Below are 23,574 nucleotides of genomic sequence, written 5' to 3' on the forward strand. Positions count from 1 at the left end.
CAACACCTTGTGCTGTTCTTCAGTTTTGCATGACTTCATATGAATAAACTACCCACCTGAGTGTCCCTCTCTTCGTACCTGTGCACTGACCACTTGCTGCCATTTGCCTCTGGGGAAACTGACGAAGGACATTTAAACTTAAATCTCTATAGCCAGTAGTGGTAAAGGCCTTGCTATTGTTTAGTTGTGTCATTTCTTGTGCAGTTTATGTTTGGGTGATGCATTTTATTCTTTATGTACACCCTTGAAAGGGTGATGGTTCATCCTTCATATTGTGATGATGTTGTGTTTTGGTGCCTTTTGTTCTCCAGATAGATTTTCTTGTATTTTTATTTTGTAATTGGTTTCTTCTTTGCATTTAACATAGATGAACTTACTGACTTTGTCTTTTCCTCCTTCGTTAATCTCACCTGTCTTGCCTTGAGTCCTTTTCCTGTTCCTCATGTTTCTCTGCTACTTGTGATTTTGGGCCCTGTTTCTGTGCTTTCTGTGATCTGGTTTTGTATTTTCATAGTACTTCTGTTGGTACATCTTGGAACCTTTGGTTGGACTGTTTGTATTAACCTGTTGTATCGTGGCAGCACCTTTTGTATATGAAGTAATTTCATTATATTTCTTTCTTTTTTTGTTTCCTGTTCATGTCTCCTCCCGTGACTGCATTTGGGTCCTGCCTTCCGTGCTTTATGTGACAAATAGAACAAATTTGACAAAATTGTCTATAATAGGCTAAATATGGATAGAGAAAATGAGAGTTACTCCCTCATTAACATGGACACAGTGAGAACATCAGTACCATAAATGAAGTGCTGTATGGAAGTTCCTGTAAGTTCAGTTCTTGCTTCTGCAAAAATTCACACCCTTAAAAACATTTAGAAACATCTCATGTCAAGAATAAAGCATTTATTTTAAAGTGGATGTCAATATTAAATTTGCCAGAACAAAGCTCTGTTAAAATGGAACAAGAGTCTCACTTCTCACAACTTGGATGTTGCCCCAGAAGAGTTTAAAAACTAAAACATTTGATCTAATCCTCCAAATTAAACGAAAAAAACACACACCGTTTATCACTGCCTTCAGAAACATGCAGGCATATGTTTAGAGATCAATTGATGTGGGTCAGAAGAACTTGAGCATAGGTCAGTGAGGCATTAACAAATAATGAGAATGTTTTCTTGTGTGCAGTAGAGACTATTTTGCGTACTATCACTGTTCTGAAGGTGATATTAAAACAGGTGGGCTGCACCACAGTCATGAATGCATCCAATGAGAAACGCTTCATCAGTTCTAATCTAATGAGAGAAACATTTGCAGATGAAATATTTGCTTTTGAGATGATGTTGTAATGATTGTTGCATTTGTTGCAATGATGTTCTTATTAATGATGATCCAATCATTTCTGAATAACTGGATAGTGTATGCTATAGTTTCTATTGCGCACAAAATACCTTCCACTCTCTCATTTTCTTTTCAGGGACTCTTTGGATGTACCAAATGTTACATGTACATGTTGTTGCTGTTCTTTTTTCACTGTAACAGATGATTAGAGTAAGGTTCCGTCTGTGAGGGTGCAGGCTGTTAGCTTGGGACATTCTTTCTTTCAGGCCGTTGTTGACCCAGCTCTGTAGTGGTCTTTATAGATTGTTGAGTTCCAGAAGGGTTTGATCCAACACCTGGTGCATGTCCAGATTTTCTTCTTTGGCATGGGCCAGTTTCTCTGGAGTTGGAAACAAAGTCACAGGTGAGCTACAAAACACATTTACATCTGGGACAAAACATACTAAAAATCTAGTGGTACACGCAAGTTTACCAGTTTATTAGTTGATAAAAGATGACATAAATGAGTAAAGCTCATCTGACAAATTTACGAAGATCAGAACAGGTAAATGAAATGCTGCTGGACAGCACCACAAACACTGCATTACATTTTACTTAACAAGACTGTAATTTTTTAAAAGTGTCAACTTTTCTGGCAAATAAATAAATATGTAGACACTCAAAATAATCTTTATCTATACTGGATGGCAATTCGCAGATTACTATACATTTACTTTCTATTTCACTGTCATATTTATATTCTTATTTATATATAATTTAATTCCATTTCACAATATTTTATTTTTATTTCAGTTTATTTTTATTTTTTGACAACTGTATGTTTTTTACTGCAGAGCTGTAAACAAAATCTTGCTGCACTGTACAACCTGTGTTCTATTCTATTCTATAATTCAAGTGGGTTTCAGTTATTTTTATTTATCACTTATTGATCAGTTATTAATGTGATAGTCTGTAAATAAGTCTGTGAAATTACCAAACTTATAACTGACCAATTCCAGGGAGTTTGGTGTGTGGTTAATAAGCCCAAACTGTATTCACAGGTCATTAACACTGGTGGACTGATACATAAAAAATAATATGTACACTAGCAGGTAACCCCCTCCCCCTTTCTCAGAGAGACTTCACCCACAATATAATCAAGTAAGTAGTTAATCCAAACTTCTGTGTTTAAGGAACACTATTACATACACATGGTGTATATTATATAAGTATTGTATGAATACCCATCAGTCACAATACTAAAACCACAAACAGGTGACACAAATAACATTAATGATGTTGCTGCCATGCATTTATGTGATGGGAAAGCTTGGGTCCACAGTAACAGCGCTCCCTGGTGGCAGTGGCCTTGTCTAGCACCACTATGAAAAATTTACAAACCCAACCAACAAGGCACTGACCCAGTCCAATTAAACATGCACTGGAACAGGTCCAATCCACTGGCAACTTTCCTGAGCCAGACATCACAGGAGCTGCTTTGGCAGAGCAAGGTAGACCCGGTGGTTTTCATGTCATGGTTGACCAGTGGTTATTCTCTGTTTCTCAAATTCAGACGCTCAAACTAGCAATTTAATTGCAGATAGATAACGTATTGTAGAAGGTGCTGAAATGTGCTAAGTGTAAACTGACTGACAGCTCTGTCTGACAACTGACCCTTGATTCATTCTTGTCCAATTTGCACTCCCTCATCCGCAAATCTCAGGACCAGAACAAACGCAGTAAGGATCCCTATTTTAATAATGCGAAATGTCAAAATTATAGTAGAGAGAAAAGTTATAATTTCACTATTTCAGCTTTATCTCTTTGATTACATTTACAGTGCTGTCACTGTTTTTTAGAAGGGCATAGCTGGATGAATTCAGTGGTTGCCATTGTTACAGCGAAGCATACACAGATAATCATCCTGGGATTTGAGGAAACATCTTGGTATGTGTTCAAATTGTCAGATAGGACAACAGGCCAGTGAGTGTCTAACTTTCTCAGTCAGTCATAGATCCCACAGGTAGAAGAGAAATGATGTGGAGAGTCCCAGGAAATCACGGCACAAATGTCTGCCATCCATTCCTCTGAGAAGGGCTGTATGTAACATGTAAACTTGAGAGTGTCCTGACAACTGACTGACTCCACAGCATGACAGATTAGGAAAGAAATGCCTTTCGTGCACCAACCATAGTGCATAACAACGTTTGTTTAATCCATTACTGTATTATGCCAGCAGTACTGTGGAGTACCAAATGCTTTTGGCTGAAAGCTGCAGATGTTTCTGGTGTTGTGATAGAAAACATGCTCGTGATTGTGATTTGTGTATGGTAGACTCATGATCAGAAATATTAACTATCCCCAATTATCTCTTTGAGGTTAGGGGACCACACAAATCTGTGTAATGTACACTGTGGCAGTTTGAACAACATATTGAGACACAGCGATCCATGCTATTAGTAAAAATGTATCAGTTCATAATTGTAACTCAGATGACGACTGGATCTTAAGGCAAATTTATGCTTACATCCAGATCATTCCAAAGTGGTCTTGATATAGTATAGTTGTTACATGAAGCATATTACCATAGACTGTATGTATGTAAGTATGGACAACGTCTCACCACTTCCTCTCACTGGCCAAACTGACACCATTTTCCCAGGGATACAGGCAGTTCCATTTTGCCACTTAGGAGCCAGAGTCTGTGCAGTATAATCTGAGAGTAGAGCCACGTGGAGCCATGACCCCAGCACACTTCCTAGAGACTCACTCACATTTTCATTTAATTAATACTGTGCCCTGCTCTACCTCCACCAGTTACAAGCAGATGTAAGCAGATTTTTACAACTGTCATGGCCCCATGGGACCACTTTATGGAGCAGTTGTCATGTCAACTGGTGGTTGCTATATGTCACATCCACTTTTTCTATAGCATCAAATAACTAACTAAAACAAAGCCACAAAATTGATACTTGAACCTGCATAATATTATAATAACTGCCTAAAATGGCAGAAACAATCCTTAAAAAAATTATCAGATGTGAATTTTAGTGATTTAATTTAACCCAAGTCCCATCCACTGGAGGGAGGAGGTGGAGCTTATGACCTATACTATTGCCAGTCACCAGGGGGAGCTCTGCTTGCTTTGGCTTCACTTGGGAGGAGCTGTTTCACCATCCATCTTTATACAGTCTATGCACATTACAATGTGCTTCACAAAACTGTAATTTATTACTCACACACCGTTTATAAATATGAAACACAGGAAGCAGACAGCAGGAAAAGAAGGAAAAACTGAGAAGCATTTTAAACCATTTATTCCATGACGGAAGAGGGGAACGACTGAATAAATTCACCAATGAGAGGACATTGACTAGTAGACACGCAGCAGTGACTGGGCGAGCAGTAACATGACCTTCTTTGAAAAGACTAGTTTCGTGTAATAGACAATCCAGTTAAATAAATTGAGGGTGAATTCAGCGCATTAAGTTTCTAGAATATTCGAGCCACTGTGGAATGGAACAAAAGGACATAGACGAGGCGGAGAAGAGTTCAGACAGGAAGCAGGGCAGAAAGGAAGTAACAGAGCGTCTACAGTGTAGTCATGTCGTTCAGGGCCAGATCCAGCTCCTCACTGAGAGCCTTGCCCTTTAGCTTCTGAGCGTACACTTCATCTGCAAGAGGACACCAGACAGAAACACACATAGACGAGGGATTGTACAGAAAGACACACACACACAAGGGAAACGGATTGAAGAGAAAGGACAGGAAAAAGAAAAGTGCAACAGTGAGAAATTTAAAGCATAAATGAAACTAGAAACCTTCAAAGACAAAGCATGCAGCTTTCAACATGAAGCTCGATCAACCAAATCACATAAAATCCCAAGCTCCGTAGACTGGAGAGATCTACAATCTGAACGCATCATGCAATCAGTGCTCCATATACAACACATCCAAATCCAACAAATGCCAAGGATGAGTACCAGGACAGGCCAAACAAACCCTTCTCAACCTAAACTGATTTTTGTTAATGAAATGATTAGTGCATTTATATCATCACAACACAGGGAAACCTGATATCCAAGTGAGGTGGATTCATACAAGTTCGTGTAAGTTTCTGGTTTGATTCCTGGTTGGCTAGACATTTACTACCTGTTATTCCCCTGTGATCTGTTATATAGCTAAATAAAGAATATAGGTATTCCACAGTGTAAAAATCCATAAAAAAAAAGTTATGTTATGTTATAGCTGGTCAGAATATCTCTTATCTAGACTGGACATTATACTGTCTGCTCAGAAGTCTCCTGTTGTAGCCTACACAAACTGCTTGATAGTGATTTTGCAGAGTGTTTCATGCTGACCCCAGTACAGTCTGTCATTGTACAGTATGTTATTGTGTAACACCTTGCTTTCTTGGAGGCAGGGTACGCTCATATGCCCCCTGCTGGGTGTTTGCCATTTGACCATTAATATGGATGTTAAAAACATTTGGAACGTGTCTTAAAACGTTCACTACCAATGAAAAGTTTGGACACATATATCTGCACCTTATCCATTGCCTTGTTATACTTTTTTTCTTGTATGTGTTCTATGACTATTTCAGTAATTTCTTTTTCAGTTGCATTGTCCTGCCCTTTGACAGTAGCCTTGTCCTAAACTGCATCCTGCATTCCTCTCTCTTCTGTTGAAGCCTGAAGCACTTTCTTCTGAAAACACATCTGTTCTTGATTAATATATGACTAAAGCAGCAAGCATAGCTAAGGAAGGAAAGTTGATTTCCTACTTAGACAAAAGATGAATTTGAGATGAATTTCTACATCTCAGACTCTTTCTACATGAAGACTTAAGGTTTCATTTAAGTAAATCCAAAAGTAAATCCCACAGAAAGAATGCAGAGTCTCAGCATTTTGATCATGTCACTCATACTGGCCACTGTGTAACTACAGGTCACTACTCAGATTACATAAAAAGCAATTAACTGAGTTAAAGATAATTTGATCCTGCAGTTAGTAGTGGTTTGTTAATTTGAAAATGCAGTACACAGCACAGCTGTCTAATAAATCATTCACTTCGCTCTAACAGTAGAACTAGCTTTAGTGAAGTTGTTTCTTGCGTTATCATTATTCACAGAAGGACAACGAGCAGAAATGTTAGTGGAAGTACTGTGTGAAACAAGAGGTGAGTTTTGAATACCTTCCAAATCATCAATGGTCTTCTCCAATTTGGCCACAGATCTCTCAGCAAACTCTGCACGGGTCTCGGCCTGGAACACAAACCACAGCAAGACTCAGTCTGGCATGTATAACATATACCAGTTTCACGGAAAATGCCGGGTCGACCCGGCATTTTCAGACCCAGGTCGACTTGCCGTTGGTGCGCTTTCACATCGGCAAAAGTCCCGGGTCGGACCTCCCACTGTGAGAGCTGTGTGCCTGTTTTTTCCTCCCTCATACGTCATCGCGTACATTGCAGATAACATTGAAGTTTGTTGATGACCTGAAGAATGTCAAACCCACATTGCTTCAAAAGACTGCTATTGTTACAATAAATCACTGTGTCCTGCACAGAGCCGGATATCTGCCGCCAAATGTCCTCTTCTCCTCGGATGCAGAGCGCTGCCATGATCATTAACAAAGTGTGGGATATTGCTATTCAAGTAGTATATAAGCACAGTCGGTGTTCACCTATGCGCTTCCATTAATGATCTTGTAACAACACATTTGATTTGTTTGATTGAAAAAAATGAAGAAAAATCTCTGCCCTTCAGAGATCAATCTTTATGGGAGTAGACCAAAACTTGTTTTTGAGCTGAAGCTTCCACAATGATACAGTCTGTCAGGGGGTCGAGTCAGAATGTAACAGAGAGATATATCATCTGCGTTTGACGCAGAAACACATGAAACAGAATGTGATGAGAAAAATCTCACCTCTTTCAGTTTGTCAGTAAGAACTTTGATTTCTTCTTCATATTTGTCCTCCTTTTGCGAGTACTAAAATGAAAACATAAACATAGGTGTCAATAAAGCACAATGAAAATACGTTAACAACTACATCTATGGTATGAACTGAAAAACTAAAATCTTATAAATGCTCAATCCATTCTTTGTTGTAATACTGTGGGAGAATATCTGCATCTGAAAAACAAATAAGATATATAGACAGCTAGGGGGCATTTGAAGGTCACTGTCTTGCCATATTATCTTAATAACAGCCTACGCACCTCATGTATGTTCATTAAAAATATATTTAAAAAAAGAGTATTTCTTTTTTTAGTTTTTGTGTCACAAATTAAATACTTGTTGCATAATTATTAACATAGCATGAGATCATTTACTGTAAAGCCACATCTTGTCAAACGGTCTGGTCTTAGCTGATTGGGCTTGGATTTTTAATCTTTCTCCAAATTTATTTAATGAATTTTGTTTTGTATAGTAGTTATTTACAGATTACATTCCACACTTCAGTGTGGACCGGATCTATACGTCCAGACTGAGCACTCCTGAGACTGCTGCCCCTTAAGTCCTACTGTACCTTCTCAGCCTGGGCTTCCAGTGACTTCAAGTTGTTGGTCACATTTTTCAACTCTTCCTCAAGGTCACCTGATTTACTGAACAATGTAAGAAAGAGGACAAGCAAAAGAAGAAAAAGCAGTGATTTGAAAGGTAGGCGAGCAGAAAAGATTGGACCTTGACACTGTCTGAAGGATCACTATTTAAAAAACTTTTTCGTCTGTCTTAGTCAAATAGAGAATCCAGGAATCATTACATCCAACTCTGAATAAGACAGTGAACTGGGGTTTCAGCAAAATGCCAAGGTGATTTTAAATATAAAGTGTGGGTAGGAGCTAAATGTAGTCATAACTCTAATCTAGTTTAATGCCAGGTCATAAATATAGATATAGATAGACATAAATAGAATAGGTCTGTTATTCTATTTTTGATGTGATAAACATCTCTGTGCCTACCCTGCCACAATGGAGGTGTGATGTCTGCACTATCTCGTTTAGTCTACTGCAACAGTGACCTGACCAGAATTGGCAGAATATAGACAGATCAATAAATAGATTACCATTTCGCTCACATTTTTTATGTGAGGTTATAATGTTGAGGTGAGATTGTTAATTTAAAATCTATCTATCTATCTATCTATCTATCTATCTATCTATCTATCTATCTATCTATCTATCTATCTATCTATCTATCTATCTATCTATCTATCTATCTATCTATCTATCTATGTAATAATTCGCACTACATTTGAACTTTTACTTTGTTGTACCCAAATGCAAAACCATTGCGTGTTAGTTAGTCTTGTTATAAAGAGAAGTTTAGAATTATAGGAGAAAAAGAAAAAACAGCAGAGACTATGACCACACTGATGCATTCCATAATACTTGAAAGATGCTGTCAAAGAGGTTAAGTGCAGGTTAGAGAGAAAACACAGACAGAGAAGTTGAGCGGCTACAGGTCAGACGAGCACAAGGTAGGAGGTCACAATAAGACCCTGGTGAACTTTGTACAATAAATACCTCTTCCTCGCCGCACATCATGGACTTCACATTCTGGTCCATTTGCTTGAGCTCCTCCTCCAGCTCCCTCCCTCGTCTGAGGAGTTAGTCCGGGAGGTTGGGGGTGTGGGGGACAGTGTGCAGGGCAACCATAAAACAGCACAAGTCCCATACAGGCAGTGGGGGTGCATTCATGCATTCATGATGCATAAAACACACAGAAAGAAAAAAAAAACACACATCCAGGTCTCTTGGTGATTAGTACATTTGTTATAGCCTATTCACTACTTTGCCCTGATGATAACATTATTAGACAAACAATAAATTAGTCATTAATACTAAAATAAACAAACAATTTTAATAACAAGATAATCATTTAGCTCATTTATCAAACAAAACGAAATCTGAATCAGGGGATCAAACAAAAGCGATTATTAGTTGAACTTGTTAAAAGAGCCACTATGACATTATGTCCATGCAACACTTACAGTGTGTCCTAAACACATTGTTGTAAAGTCAGAAATTCATCAATGAGAAGTGAATGTGTAAGGTCACATGTTAAAACAGTAGTGATCACATGATCTCTACTATGACAACATGAATAATGCATAGTGGCTCTTATGTCGGTGTGAATTTTCATGGTTCAGGTATTGACTTACGCCTCAGCCACCTCAGCACGCTCCTCTGAGCGCTCCAGATCACCCTCAAGGATCACCAGCTTACGAGCAACCTGCAGACATTCAGCACATGCTCAACTGACTCATTCAAACTAATATAACAAGTCTCTTCAATTGTTCATTTTATAAAGAGGGTCTGTCTTTACAATCACTTCTGGCATTTATTTTTTACTGACCACAATTATTAAGTGTTAAAATTCCACATTATACACTGTATGTGTTATTGTTATGTGTGGATTACATTGAATTGCAATTGTAAATCATTGTTCCCTGAAAAAGTATTTTTCCAAACAGAGTAATGAGTGATTAATGAGTGATTAATACTGTCAATTACATAAATGAATGCATGTTTTCATTTTGCTTTTCAAATACATTTTAGAACACCGGATGTGTCCTCATAATTTCAAAAATTTGGAATTTTTACTTTGCATCCGAATGCAATGATTTTTCATCTGGTGGAACAGATGTTAAACCTGTCTATTAAGTAATGTTATGTATTTTAGAGTGAAACTGACTATGTAGTTTGCATGTTAGATTTTGCAAAATGGGAGTAGCAATATGGTAATGCCTCCCTCACTTTTGTTGTCAGATCAGGAGACATCAGAAAAAGGTTAAAAGTGGTCCATAACGACATTCCTAGTTTTCACAATTTTACCACCAAAACATTTTTTGACAGACATGTCACATATTTGAAGAATAAATTAATGAACAATTAATACAGGGTTACATCTTTAGAACTTGTACATCAGACATATTTCACTGTCTAAAGGTATATTTTACAGATGAACATGTTGCATTCTGAAGTCCTGCTTAGACTATGTGTGTAGAATTAGTTTTAGCTTCATGCAATGACCATGAAAAAGCCGTAGTCCCACCTCTTCATATTTGCGGTCAGCCTCCTCAGCAATGTGCTTGGCCTCCTTCAGCTGCATCTCCTGGATCTCCATTTTCTCTTCATCTTTTGATGCTCTGTTCTCTATGACCTTCATTCCTCTGAATGACAAGACGGACAACAATAAGCAATCAATTACATGTGAATGATTAGTCATCAAACTATAATATATAAAGAATGGCTGTGAAGGAGCTTGACCCTATTTCTGTCATTGGGGTTATTTCAGCTAGGAGTGTGAGACAAACATTTTAAACTAAACACTACCAAACTAAAAAAATGTGACTTACCAACAAAAAAAACTAAACACCCAGAGCACAAGATGAGTGACTGGAGAGCAGGAGTGTTAAGAATTAAGTTGGAAATGAAAATAACTGAATTAAGGCTTAACCTCTCGCTCTCGTCTGCAGCTTTCTCGGCCTCCTCCAGCTTCTGCAGTGCAGTGGCCAGTCTCTCCTGGGCACGATCCAACTCCTCCTCTACCAGCTGGATGCGCCTGTTTAGAGATGCTACTTCTGCCTCGGCCTGTAGGGGAGCACACGGAGGTCCCATTGTTGAAATAACAATAATCATATCCATCTATCTGACGGTTGTCTTCAAAAGAGAAGGCAGGATATAATCAATATCATTACGTCAGATACATACCGCACAAGAAAACGAACAGTGTACTTCTGCACACAAAATATGAGCAATGCAATATCTCAGACACAAAGACAGTTTTACTCCAAGGAAAGTGAGAACACTCTGATGACCATTCATTAGGTAAAGTTGTAAAACGTAAGAGAAAGTAGAATCCACACCCATTAAAGAAGCACGCCTTTGGGTGAGAGCTCCTTAAAAGTTGAAGAAAGAGCACAATAGCAAAACCAAAGAAGACAAGCCAGTGTGGAGATAATACAGGTATCATTGTCATGTATCATGTCCCTAGGAAGGCATTACAACCCCGACTAGCAGTTGATGGGTGGAGTGGGACAGAAAGCTTTATTATTTCATTTATTTGTTTTGGTTTTATTCTCATTATTCATCTCCCCAGATATTGGTTATTAATGTATTTTCTAATTTTGCATTTACATTACAGTTCTACAATATGTTTGTTTAGAATGGAAATGATTGTGAATATTTTAAACCCTAGGGAGGCTTTTAACATGCTGTTGGACTGTTTTTTAAGGACCACCTATAGTGCCGCTTCTACATAACTAAGCCTGTGTAATATGAGTCGCCATTTTTTGTCTAATTAAAGGACTAAAATTATCACTTACATTTAAAGACTAACTAAAAAAAAAAAAAAACAACTAAAACATTCTTGTAATCTTGTAGGCAATATTGTTTTGTTAAGTTGTGTGTTCTTCCAGAGAACCTGAGCTCTGCTGCCTATCACAAACCTAATGGAGTAGAACACACTTTATACATTTTGTTATTATTATATTAATACATAAAGGTTAAGTATTACTGCTACTTCCGGTCACACTTTGCAAAGTGACGTGTGACTACGTTAATTTGCTAATTACGTGTTACTGACTATTTTATTGTTGTTGTACATTTTATTATTTGCCATTCATCCCATTCCAAACGTCCGAGCCTTTCAGCGTGTCAAGAAGTTCATTCATGAACTCCCAGAGTTCCGGTTGTGAGGCTTGAGACGTATTTTCTTTTCAGTGTGTTACCCTCTCTCTGGCCTGCCTCTCCATGTCCGCTTCCACCTGCAGCATTTCGGCTCGGTCCTCCGCCTCGTACGCCACTTGCTGCAGTGTTTGGATTTTCCTTCTCACCGAGTCTATGGATGTAAAAGTCGCCATGCCGTGTGGATTCAACTCCTGGCTTCTTGCTGGTGTCACTGTGTTTCCATGGCGACAGTAAGAGGCCGGAATCAACGCTCGATTTTTCCGGTCACTACTTAAAACTGTGCTTCAAAATAAAAGTCAATACCGATAAACCTCGTAATTTTTGGAAGCTACATAAAACATCTGCTAGACAAGGCATTGTTTTATATTATTTGCGCGCATAATTCGCTATTAGTGGTTTAAAACTGAACTTTTTTGAAGAGTAGCAGAGCCTAAACGTATTCTACTGAAGGCTCAAATATGTAACGAATCGACTATTGGCACTGCCTCGCCAGGGAAGAATACTTACAAGGGCCTTGGGCAAACTTTACCATACCATACTTTACAAATGCTTACTATGTGTTCAACGGTTGTCAAAACACAAGATACAGCTCGCAGTGACTGTAAGTCACTCGACACACAGTCCTGGTGTTCAAGGTCTAGAATCTCGCAGCATTCCAGTTGGTCACTGGCCAGTGCAGCTGCTGTGGGGCCACATACTAAGGTGGAGGCAGGGACAAATCACTAAATGGACCTACAGGGCACCAGCCCAGGGGGCACAAGGTGTAGGAGACATTAGTGAAGGGATCAGATCATGTCAGTCCAGGAAGCCCTAAAGACAGTTTGAAAAATTAATAAAATGAACTGAGAAAGCACCTGCTGTAATGTATTTTGAAGGACATTTGGGTGTATTTGGGTCTTTTACTCCTCGAATGATACGAATGATTTATCTTGCTCAGTATCTACTCTTTGGGAGGGCGGGGTAGGGAGTGGGGGAACGTTAATTACTCGCGAGAGCGTGAGTGCAGAGATTTTTGATGTTTTTTTTGTTTTTTTTTTAATGTAACTATTCAAATGTGTTGTTACACGACCATGAATGGAAGCGCATAGGTGAACGGCGACTGTGCGACTGTGTTTATATACAGCTTGTACAGCGACCTCCCACACTTTTTTGTAACTATCATGGCAGAAGTCTGTGATAGTTAAACTATCATGGCAGAATGTCTTCAAGAAATCCTGCAAGTCTAGCTGACCTTATTCAACGCTTTTTGGATTACCATGACGTGGATGAGTGAGAACCTTCACAGACATTCTGCCCTGATAGTTTAAAAAAGTGTGGGAGGTCCCTTCTTCAGTAACTGAAGTAGCTAATCGGATAAGTGGCGAAACGTCCTCAAGAAATCCTACAAGTCCAGCTGACCTTATTCAACGCTTTTTGGATTATTATGGCAGAACTCTGCATCCGAGGAAAAGAGGAGATTTGGCAGCAGATATCGGGTTCTGTGCAGGACACAGTGATTTATTCTAATATATGCAGTCTTTTGAAGGAGCGGGGGTTTGACAGGTCCATTCTTCAGGTCATCAACAAACTGCAATGTTATCTGCAATGTACGCGATGACGTATAAGGAGGAAAACAGGCACACGGCTCTCACAGCGGGAGGTCCGACCCGGGACTTTTGCCGATGTGAAAGCGCACCAAACGCGAGTCGACCCGGGTCTGAAAATGCCGCGTCGACCCGTGAAAGCGGTACAATTGATAGCATTAAGATAATATCTACACGCCATGATGTAACTGCTGACTGCATTTCCAGATGAGCTTGTGGAAATATTTCTCTAAGAAGAAGAAGAGAAAATTGTGTTCATACTTTTAATCATTCTATAGCTCGTCCGTAGCCCTTCTTAAAAAAAAAAAAAAAAAAAAAAAAAAGAAAATTCAGTGTTCTGAGCCTGGTTGCTCACGTTGACACTGATTCTACAGTCCCATCAAGAAAGTATTATTTATTGTTTTAATTTTTTTTTTTTTTTTAACGTAAAAAGCCATTTTCAACTGGCCATTCAATAAACAGGATGTAAAAGTAAAATCTGCAGTCAAGCGTCATTTGTTTAAGCCGCCATGGCTCCTTGGAGAGCCTGCGATTCCATTGTTCCTTTAGCTGCATAGCACATTTAAAATGCACAGAAAAATGTCTGTGTGATAAGTGACAGTAGGCTAAAGGCTAATAAATAAATAGTGGGCTAACAGCATTGTAAATACAAATTAGAATTTAGACAGTGATATGGTTAAAATGCAACACCATAAGGGAGTCAGCAGAGGGTGCTGTTGGTGCTTGGCAACATTTTGAAACTATTTAAGACGGATCATTTCACAGACACTGCTGACTGTAAATGGCATCTGACTTAAGCAGTGGCTTAGTTCCCATCAAGTCCTGCAGCACAACAAAAATGTGTTTGTGAATAGAGCTTGATGTTCTGAGGCAGAGACATTCATGTTCAAGTGAACACCGCCTAGAATAACGGACTCATGTAAGCAGAGGAAGTATAAACAAATCCATGCATTGCTCCAATTCTTTGCCATCTTTGGTAACATCCCAGTAACTCTGCTCACAAGAAGGTCCCACTCCTTTAAGGACAAATACACAAGGCTTCGCTCCTCCCAGTGACACTGTGACATTTTACACTAAAATTGGTCATAAACTCTTACATGAATTTCATAACTATACAGAAATAATGTCACTAGCCTAACATTACGTTATAATCTCTGACGTAATAAAGCCTAACATCATATTGACATGTCAATTCTAATTTGTCGAGCATACTAGTATCCTGAATTCATAAAGTAAACTAGGAACAGTGTTTAGGAATTGCGTAACAGAACTCAGGCACCTGGGCAAATTGGGTATTTTTACACCAACTTCCTCCCAGTTCCAAATGAAAGAGAAAATAGTGAGCAAATACCATTTTGATGTTATATTCACATGAATACTGTTGTGAGGAAGACTTGAAATAATCTTTCCTAAAGTTCTTTTACATTAAATTTCACAACATAACACTGTGGAAATGGGAATACCTGGGATCAATGGGAATGCATTCGTAAAACTGAAGAGATGGCTTAATTTGGCACACAGTTTTTCAGCTCATAGATATGTAATATTGACTTACTTTCCTAAATTAAGTATAATATTTCTGTTTAATTTGATCTGATTGGATTCCTTATGTCTACTGTCAGGACTTGTGTGGATCTGTAGGTAGATGTTTTGAGTCATTTGTGTGCAGAAATGTACAGTACAGTACATAAAAGAAGATATGTACTCTTCAGCCTAAGAAGCAGCAGTTATACATGTAGATGCCACACAAGCACTCAAGAAACAAAATCCTCTGCACCTAGCTCGCTTGAGACTGGTTAGAATAGCTGGCATTTCTCTCGGCGTGCTGACAAGTTTCATGATATGTTGGTAGTATCTGATACTATACAAGATTTAATACCGCCTGTACTGTCACTGTCAGCAGTGACACAACTCAACAGCAATTTTCACTGGAACTAAACATGATGCTTTAGAGATTTGAAAAACCTTTAAATTGCACTAAATTTAAATATGTCATGGTTTATAATTATTGGACTTGTTTGAGCTACATTAGTGGGAAGCTTGATTGACACTAACAAACTGGCCTGTGCATATTTCACAGTGGGAGCACAGACGTGTCTTTCTAATTTGAGCAGGAATAATGTCAGTGATGGTTTAAATTTATAAGTGTTCAGTAATTAGAGCTACAGCCCAATGGCACTTTTAGTAAATACCTTTCAATGAAGAGAAGGACAGCACATGTTGTCGGCAACAATTTGTGAATGTGGTCTTAACATCGTTGACGCTCTGTATACATAGTTCACTTACATCTGCAGCCTTTTTCTCTGCCTGCTCCAGCTTCTCCTGGGCATCCTTCAGTGACTCAGAGTATTTGTCCAACTCATCCTCAACTCCTTTCAACTTCTTCTGCAGACCCAAGAGCTCCTCCTCCAGCTACAGGCAAAATACACCAACACACAAGAGAAGCAGAACATGTCAGATACTTGAAAGAAAATAACAAAATAAGCAAACAAAAGTGGCCGTTGCATAAAGGGATAGTGGGGAAGCAGCTATAGTGAACCAGTTTGTGAGGGATACTTATGGGGATATAACAGCTTCATGCAACCAACTGGTTTTAGTAAGTAAATCCTACTGGACTCCTGTGTCAAAGTGAGATGCATAACATGTTTTCACTGTGGCTTTTTCCTTGTCATGTTATTATCACATGTCATTCACCATTTTAGTCCATATCAGGATGTTACCTGAGCGCTCAGTGGAATAATACTCATCATGGCTTTTGGACTCCATAGTTGAGTAGGCTGCTGTATTTGTTTAACTTTCGGTTCAGTTCCAAGCGTGACATATGGCATATCTTATAAAATAAATATTAGATTAGATTCATTGGACTTCATTTTCAATTAATATAGTATAGGTGCATACATGATGATATGAACTGAATAATTGGGAATAAATCATACGATATTTCACAGAGAAATATAACTAATCTCCAAAGAGCAAGCGCTTTCTGAAAAATGAACAATAAACCGTGGGCAGGATGATGGACCAAGTAACCACAAATTAAGGGCTTTGTTTGTATCCAATATGCAGGCAATGTGTTAAAATATTCTGTCAGTATCAATGTGGGCAGCTAGAGGCTGATAATAAGGACTCCAATAGTCAAGCCTAGAAGAAATGAATACATAGACTAGTTTTTCAGCATTACTTTAAGAATAATTTTGATTAAACTCTATATGTGAAGGAAGGCAGTCTTGAAGACTGTGTTCTAGGTTTATAATGACATATCTTACTCAAAAATGTTTCTCATATTATTACTGGAGACAGAAGTTATGCAATTTTAGGGGTTTTAGGTAGGGTTTTAGGCCAAACCCAAGAACTTCAGTAGAATATTTCCTCTGTTTTTAAGACATGCTTACAGTTTGACCAACTGATTAGTTTCATGTGGCTTCATGGACAAATACAGCTGGAAAAATGGGAATTTATATACTGTTTCCTGATAATACTGCATAAGAGTAGCAGGTTAAGTATCAATCCCAATACAGAAAACTGTGGAACCCGGGGAGATAAGGTGAGGTGCAGTAGGACAAGTACTGAGGCAAGTCCCATGTCTGAGGCTATAGATTTTTAGATTTCCTTTGCAACTTTTAACAGTGCTTTTTCTGACAACTAGTAAACTGCAGTGGTTGACTAACAAAAAAATCAAGCAAACCATTCAACCACTGGGTGGCTGTGACTCAGTAGGTAGAGCGGGATCCCCGGTATGTGCCATATGTCGAAGTGTCTTTGAGCAAGACACTGAACCCCCAGTTGTTCCCAGTGCAACAGTTCTGATGTCCTGTTCTCTGTCCTGTTGAGTGGAGAGGCCTTTGTGGATCATCCCACAGATACCTGATCAGTTTGGGATCTAGTGAATTTGGAGGCCAGGTCAACACCTTGTGTTGTTCTTCATGTTTTTTGAGTTGTTCCTAAACCATTTTTGTGTGTGTCTGTCGGGCTGCATCCTGCTGGGGATGACTAAGTAGTGTCATTGCTTTGGGGTGCAGGTGCCTCATCTGATCTCGGTGGGTGCTACATGTCCAGGTAACAATCACATGAATGCCAGGTCCAAAAGTTTCCCAGCAGAACAGTGAACTTTGAAGATGTTCAGTGTCATTTACTTCTCTTGTCAGTGGTTTTAATGTTTTGACTGATTCGTGCATATGACAAGTAAGTTCATCTAGTAAATTCAGAAGTTAGCTGTGTAATCATTAATTTTATTGATAAACTGATGTGAGTGGCTCTGAAGATCATAGTAAATCATATTCTAGAAAATCTTTTACAGGCAAATTATGACATTTTGATTTGTGCTGCTCAGTGGAGAGGTAATTTGGAGCCCCCTCGCAATTTTCCAATAAGAAATTTGGTATGAAGTTTGCACATTCATGCTTCCGATTGGATAAACCCTTTAATTTGACCCCACCAGAGAAAATATACACAGCAGAGTGTGGACAGTGTAATCGTGCTCAGAATAAGATTTGCCCTTTCCATTTTGAACTTGGCTTTTGTTATCCAATGACTCTTTTCCAAAGATTGGTTCAGCAGGCTGCCATTTGCTACAGCAGGCTCGAGGACTATAAAAAGCCAATTGTAGATGACAGTGATGTGGCCAGATGACAATGTCCCCAGAACAAATGTCCTTTCTATTTCACTTCTGACCGCCTGTCCCAGATACTAACCATGTAAGGGCTCTCGCTCACAAATAGCACCAGGCAGTTCTGATCCTACAGTCATAGTTGTAACTCCCAAACCAACAACCTTGAATCTCTCTATGAGCAGCGACAACTCAAAGAAGGTTGGGGTCTTTAGGGGGACACAGAAATAGACATGCCACTATTCAATGCTCCTGGGCAAAGAGATTGTACAGGCATTGTAATAACTACAAGCTGGGATCATCTGGGAACAAATGCTATGTTGGCAGTTGCATAGTTGAATAGTTGCTATCTATTTATAGATTGTTACCTGATCTTGTCAAATCCATAGAGGAGAGACTGCAAGCCATAAGAGAATATTATTGTGGAAAATAAACTCTGTTTGTCACATGTCCACAGCTAGAAACAGCATCAATTTAAATGTGGTGGATGATATTCATGGAATGGTTAGAAATGGAGTCTAAATGGCCACCCCCAGGCTTACACACTGAACCTTCACACACATATTCTGATCAGGTTTTCCATGAGACATCCACTATCATCACATTGTGTCTGTAAGGGTTTATGAGAAAATAAAATTTACAATGTGACTGGAGTTCAGACTTGAAAGCAAGTTCTTGACCCTGCAACACATGTCTACCATTTTTTAAAGTGGTTGCTGACAGTATCCATAATGGGCTTTGCAAAAGGGGGTACAACAATGTAGCCATGGAAATGTCATGTTGAAGCTTTATAAAGATCTGGCGTGCTGTTTGGTATTTGAAAGCAATAAATACTGGAACTAGTTTCTTTAGAGGGACAAAAGCAAAAGTGACCATTGATAGGTTGTATTCTCCTGATGCAGATTCTGCTTGTATAAGGTATCTTGAGCAGGAATCACTGGACAATATGTTTTTGGTGTCCTCAAACCAACACTATAGCTTTTGCCTTTCAAGCCTGTAGACTTGGAAATCTGACAATCACCCTACATGTTCATAGGGTGGGTGGGGTTTCTCGCGGTTTTGTAACCACACGCTAAGTTCGTGCTTCTAGTACACTAAAGTTAAGTTCAAATACAAAAAAAGCTTAAAGCTCAAATACATTTTTAACCACACATTAACTATGAGTGGTATTTACATCGGCATAAAAACCAGAGTTCAAATCATGGATGTTTGGTAGTGTGTGGATGTCATTTAGTGTTTGATGGCAATGCCTTTGGGTCAGATGTTTGAGGGTAGTCCTACATAAGCTTCTTATAATAAGATGCAGAAGTTTTCGCTCATTCCTACCCACAGTGTGGTTCGAAGGATCCTGCTTGCATATGCTTTTTCTCTTCTGCCCTCTATTTTTCTTTTGGATTGAGGTCAGAGCTTCGTGATATCCACCTCAGCATTGTTGTTCTTAAGTCATTTTGGAATGACTTTGAAGGTATGGTTGCTGACCTGGTCCATTTGGAAGTCCTATATTTGATAGAGCTTTAACTCTTTGGTGGATGTCTTGAGATGTTGCTTCAGTATATCCACATAATTGTCCGTCATTATGATGCCATCTAAGGGAAGTGCAAAAAGCACCCTGACAAAATAATGCTGCCACTCCATGCCCATGGTTGGGATGATTTATTTAGCTTGCAAGATTCTCTCTTTTTTCCTCCATACATAATGACGGTCATCATGGCTACACCTTTCAGTCTCCACCTTCACAAAGTCCTTTGTTGATCTTCTGGAATTTATGTATACATTTAGTATCAAAGTTCATTCATCTCCAGGCAGAAATGTCTTGTCAAGAGATGACCTGGGGCGACACAGTGGCTCTGTGGTTAGCACTGATGCCTCCCAGCAAGATGGTCCAAGATGGTGGCGTTTGCCTGTTCTCCCTGTGTCTGTGTGGATTTTCTCCGGGTATTCCAGTTTCCTCCACCTCCAAAGACATGCTTGTTAGGTTCATTGGTAACTCTAAATTTACCCAAGGTGTTTGTGCGAGTGTGAATGGTTGTTTGTCTATGTGTCAGCCCTGCGATAGACAGGCGGCCGATGACAGCGGGGATAGGCTCCAGCAACCCCCAAGACTCTAGTGAGGATGAGTGACCCGTCATCCTCTGCTTGCCTGCATTGCTATCTTCCTGTCTGTGTTTCCTCTCTGCCTCAGGTGTGGTGATTGGAGCAGCTGGGCTACTGACTCACCTGCTTCCAATCTGTCTGCTTTTCATCTTGGCTGCAGTGTTCATCAGCCAGCTTCTGCAGACTCCTTCACTTCCTTTTGGAACTCGATTCCAGTTTTTGTAAACCTTATTTCCATCAACCTCATGTTTTGGAACCTAAACTCCTGAGTCCCCTCCTTGATTTCTTAGTTTTCAACATAATAGTATTATTTGTAACAAATGAATAGAGTACCTTCAGGAAGAAATGGAAATTTTTGGAATGGAATTTTTTTATCTCATGATATCAACAACAAGACTTTGATACTATACCTTAAATAAATAAGGCAGAGTGATGTTTTGGATATTCTTCCACAAGCTTCTTATAAACTTATTTAGACAAAAAGGCTGCAATGCACAGTGTGTGTAAACTAATTGAGAAATTAATGAGTTCCTAATTGTCTCAAAAGTATCTTAAAGACTTTTGGACTTTACACATATTGTTAGACAGATATGCTAATACAATTTATATGCAATAAGCTAATCATCAGCCACTGAAATACTTAACAAATGATTCTTTAACAGAAGATTTTGCTTCACCTTCAAAGCAACACAACACAGCTTTTGTTTAACAGTGGGGCCAGACAAAGACAGATGTACGTCCTTGCCTGTAGATTTCTTTTTCTTTCCTAAGGGAGCAGAGCTGGTCTGGAACTGCTCTGTTGGAAACTGATTATGCTTCGGCAGAAAGCTTCAGTGTCGTCAGTGTCATCTGCGCGTGGTGGGGTCGAATCAGTTTAAAACTAAATAACTATGAGTTAACGGTAAATACTGTGGTGTAGAACCACAAGAAAAGAAAAGTCATAAAAGTGAATTAGCCATTTGAAGATTCTAGTGAACGTCAGTAATATCTGTTGAGAGCAGGCTTTGGATTGGGGTCAGATGAGCATCATAACAGATAATGGCTTAGTGTTTAGAATAGGTCTAAATTAAGGTCAAGTATGGTATGCAGTGATGGGAGTAACGGCGTTAAAATAAACGGCGTTACTTTTTCCAGTAACGGGGTAATCTAACTAATTACTATGTCCATCTTTATAACGCCGTTTCCGTTACTGAAAATGAAATGGGACGCGTTACTTGGTTCTCAGCTACGGGAGCCGCGAAGCTGTTTCTTGCGAGGAGAGGAGGGAGGGGCTAAACAACCACATAGGTGATAATGGTTGGCTAAGGTGGAGTAGGCTTTCACGATAACCAATCACAGACAGTGTTCAGTTTATACACAAATCACACCCACACCCAACTAGCAGAGGTAAGCGGCAGCAATGCTGAATGTGGAGGAAAAGTTGCGAGCCGTCACTGATTGGTTTTTCGGTCTGATTTTGCATCTGCCTGTTACATTCTGACTCGACGGCCTGACAGACTGTATCATTGAAGAAGCTTCAGCTCAAAAACAAGTTTTGGTCTTTGGTCTTGCTCATAAAGACCGATCTCTGAAGGGCAGAGATTGTTGTTCCCTTTTTTCCCCCCAAACAAATCAAATGTGTTGTTACACGATCGTTAATGGAAGCGCATAGGCGAACGGCGACTGTACGACTGTGTCTATATCCAGCTTGTATAGCGATCTTCCACTTTAACGAGCATGGCAGCGCTGTGCATCCGAGAAAAGAGGAGATTTGGCGGCATTTATCGGGCTCTGTGCAGGACACAGTGATTTTTTCTGATATCAGCAGCATTTAGAAAGAGTGGAGGTTTGACAGGTCCATTCTTCAGGTCATCAACAATTGTAACTTTATCTGCAATGTACGCGATGACGTATGAGGGAGGAAAAAACAGGCACGCAGCTCTCACAACAGGAGGTCCGACCCGGGACTTTTGCCGATGTGAAAGCCTTATATGTCTACCAGTAGGGGTCTGAGGTGCAATGAATATTAAAAGTTCTGTGTAGGTATGTGTCTATACAATTCTACTTTATGCAACTGGGCTTTGAAACCTGCTAAGAAAAAAATTTAATTATTAAACATATTTAAACTTTAAAAAAGGAAGAGTAACGTGCCCAACACTGATGATATGTATGGTTGGGGATCACCACCTACTCCTGAGTCATGGAATCGACAGCCCACCCACAAGATGCTTATCATTTAACACCAAGTAAGACTATAGCTGTAGAACTCCTTTTTTAGGAGACTTGTTAATCCTGTCTAACCTGGAGCTGTTGGGGCCTCCTTGGTGCCAGTGTCCAGGTAGTTAAATCCTTTGTGCATTAGAACACACTACCCAGGAAAATTGGTTTGTTGCCTCTGCTTAAAACCCACACCAAACTTATACATGCAGACTTACATACAGAATGTTCTTTTATCTTTCACATTCCTTTTTTTCTCAGTGATATCGCTGTATTTTAAGAGCTGTTTCATAAGTGTCTACATGAAGGTCTTCAGTCTCCCAGGTAACTATATATATATACATATATTTTGCCTTATTCACCACTAAAAAGCGAGCCTCATCCTTCTACCTGTTTGCATTTGTCCTCTGCTCCCTTCTTGTCCGCCTCAGCCTGCTCCGCACGGTCTATAGCATTCTCCTTATCCAGCTTCAGCATCTGCATTTTCTTCTTGATGGCCTCCATGTTTCCTCAGGTGTTGTGGCGGTCTGGGCAGAGGAGAAGAGCAGAGAAGAGGAGAGAAGAGAAGAGAAGAGTGCTCGGTTGTCCGGAGAGTCGCACAGGGAGGAGGTGCACAGGAGCGCGCGTGCGGCTTGACTGAGCTCGAGGATGGAATACCAGCTGCACGAGCCCCAGACAGTTTTTTTTTCTCTCTCTCTCTCTATATCCCAGAGTGGATCCTCGCGGGTCGTTGCCCATATTTAGGCAGTGAAAGTTGTCCGGTCTGAGCCTGACGTCTCTGCTCAGACGGCAGACATTGGCAGACGATGTGCCAAGTCTCCTCCTCGGTGATCAGCAATATCCAAAATATTTGTGGAGGAAAGCTTCAAGGGGAGAGGAAACATTTAGCAATACATCCATTTTCACTCTCCTCCACAATACCTCTGTCAAGTGATAAAGCCAGTAAGTAGTCTTCTGCTTGAGTAAAGTACTTGAGTTTCGTCTGTTGAATAAATGTAAAATAGAAGTAGAATTATTTGGTTGCCCATACATGTTGGTCACGCACTTGAGTAAGAATTATTTTTGACTGTGAGTTATAATTGGAG

The 23,574-nt window shown here is 39.5% G+C and overlaps 1 protein-coding gene across 4 annotated transcripts; it reads right to left on the reverse strand.

Moving 5' to 3' along the window:
* Window positions 1-885: 885 nt before the first annotated feature.
* Window positions 886-23,174, reverse strand: tpm2 (tropomyosin 2 (beta)). 4 transcript variants are annotated; one of them, XM_047569624.1, is made up of 9 exons: window positions 22,880-23,174; window positions 15,880-16,005; window positions 10,779-10,912; window positions 10,374-10,491; window positions 9,481-9,551; window positions 8,843-8,918; window positions 7,242-7,304; window positions 6,508-6,577; window positions 886-1,714 (listed from the first exon to the last, which is right to left on the reverse strand). In XM_047569624.1, exons 1-9 carry the CDS (start codon window positions 22,991-22,993, stop codon window positions 1,632-1,634), a joined length of 855 nt encoding a protein of 284 aa, XP_047425580.1. In that variant the 5' UTR covers window positions 22,994-23,174; the 3' UTR covers window positions 886-1,631. The 4 variants fall into 4 exon arrangements, with proteins under 4 accessions (XP_047425580.1, XP_047425578.1, XP_047425579.1 ...); XM_047569622.1 differs by lacking the exon at window positions 8,843-8,918 and adding an exon at window positions 7,846-7,921 and having other exon boundaries at window positions 22,880-23,170; XM_047569623.1 differs by lacking the exon at window positions 886-1,714 and adding an exon at window positions 4,614-4,988 and having other exon boundaries at window positions 22,880-23,172.
* Window positions 23,175-23,574: the final 400 nt, after the last annotated feature.

This window comes from Mugil cephalus, chromosome 19, assembly GCF_022458985.1.
Source record: "Mugil cephalus isolate CIBA_MC_2020 chromosome 19, CIBA_Mcephalus_1.1, whole genome shotgun sequence".
In the NCBI taxonomy this organism is placed as follows: domain Eukaryota; kingdom Metazoa; phylum Chordata; class Actinopteri; order Mugiliformes; family Mugilidae; genus Mugil; species Mugil cephalus.

Bases quoted from the DNA above. Each gene is read 5' to 3' on its own strand.
- tpm2 (XM_047569624.1), bottom strand. From the start codon at position 22,993: ATGGAGGCCATCAAGAAGAAAATGCAGATGCTGAAGCTGGATAAGGAG. The intron at 10,492-10,778 runs GTTAAGCCTTAA...CTTGTCATTCAG, and splicing joins GCTGCAGACGAGAGCGAGAG to AGGAATGAAGGTCATAGAGA. The intron at 8,919-9,480 runs GTAAGTCAATAC...CTAACTCCTCAG, and splicing joins CGTGCTGAGGTGGCTGAGGC to ACGAGGGAGGGAGCTGGAGG.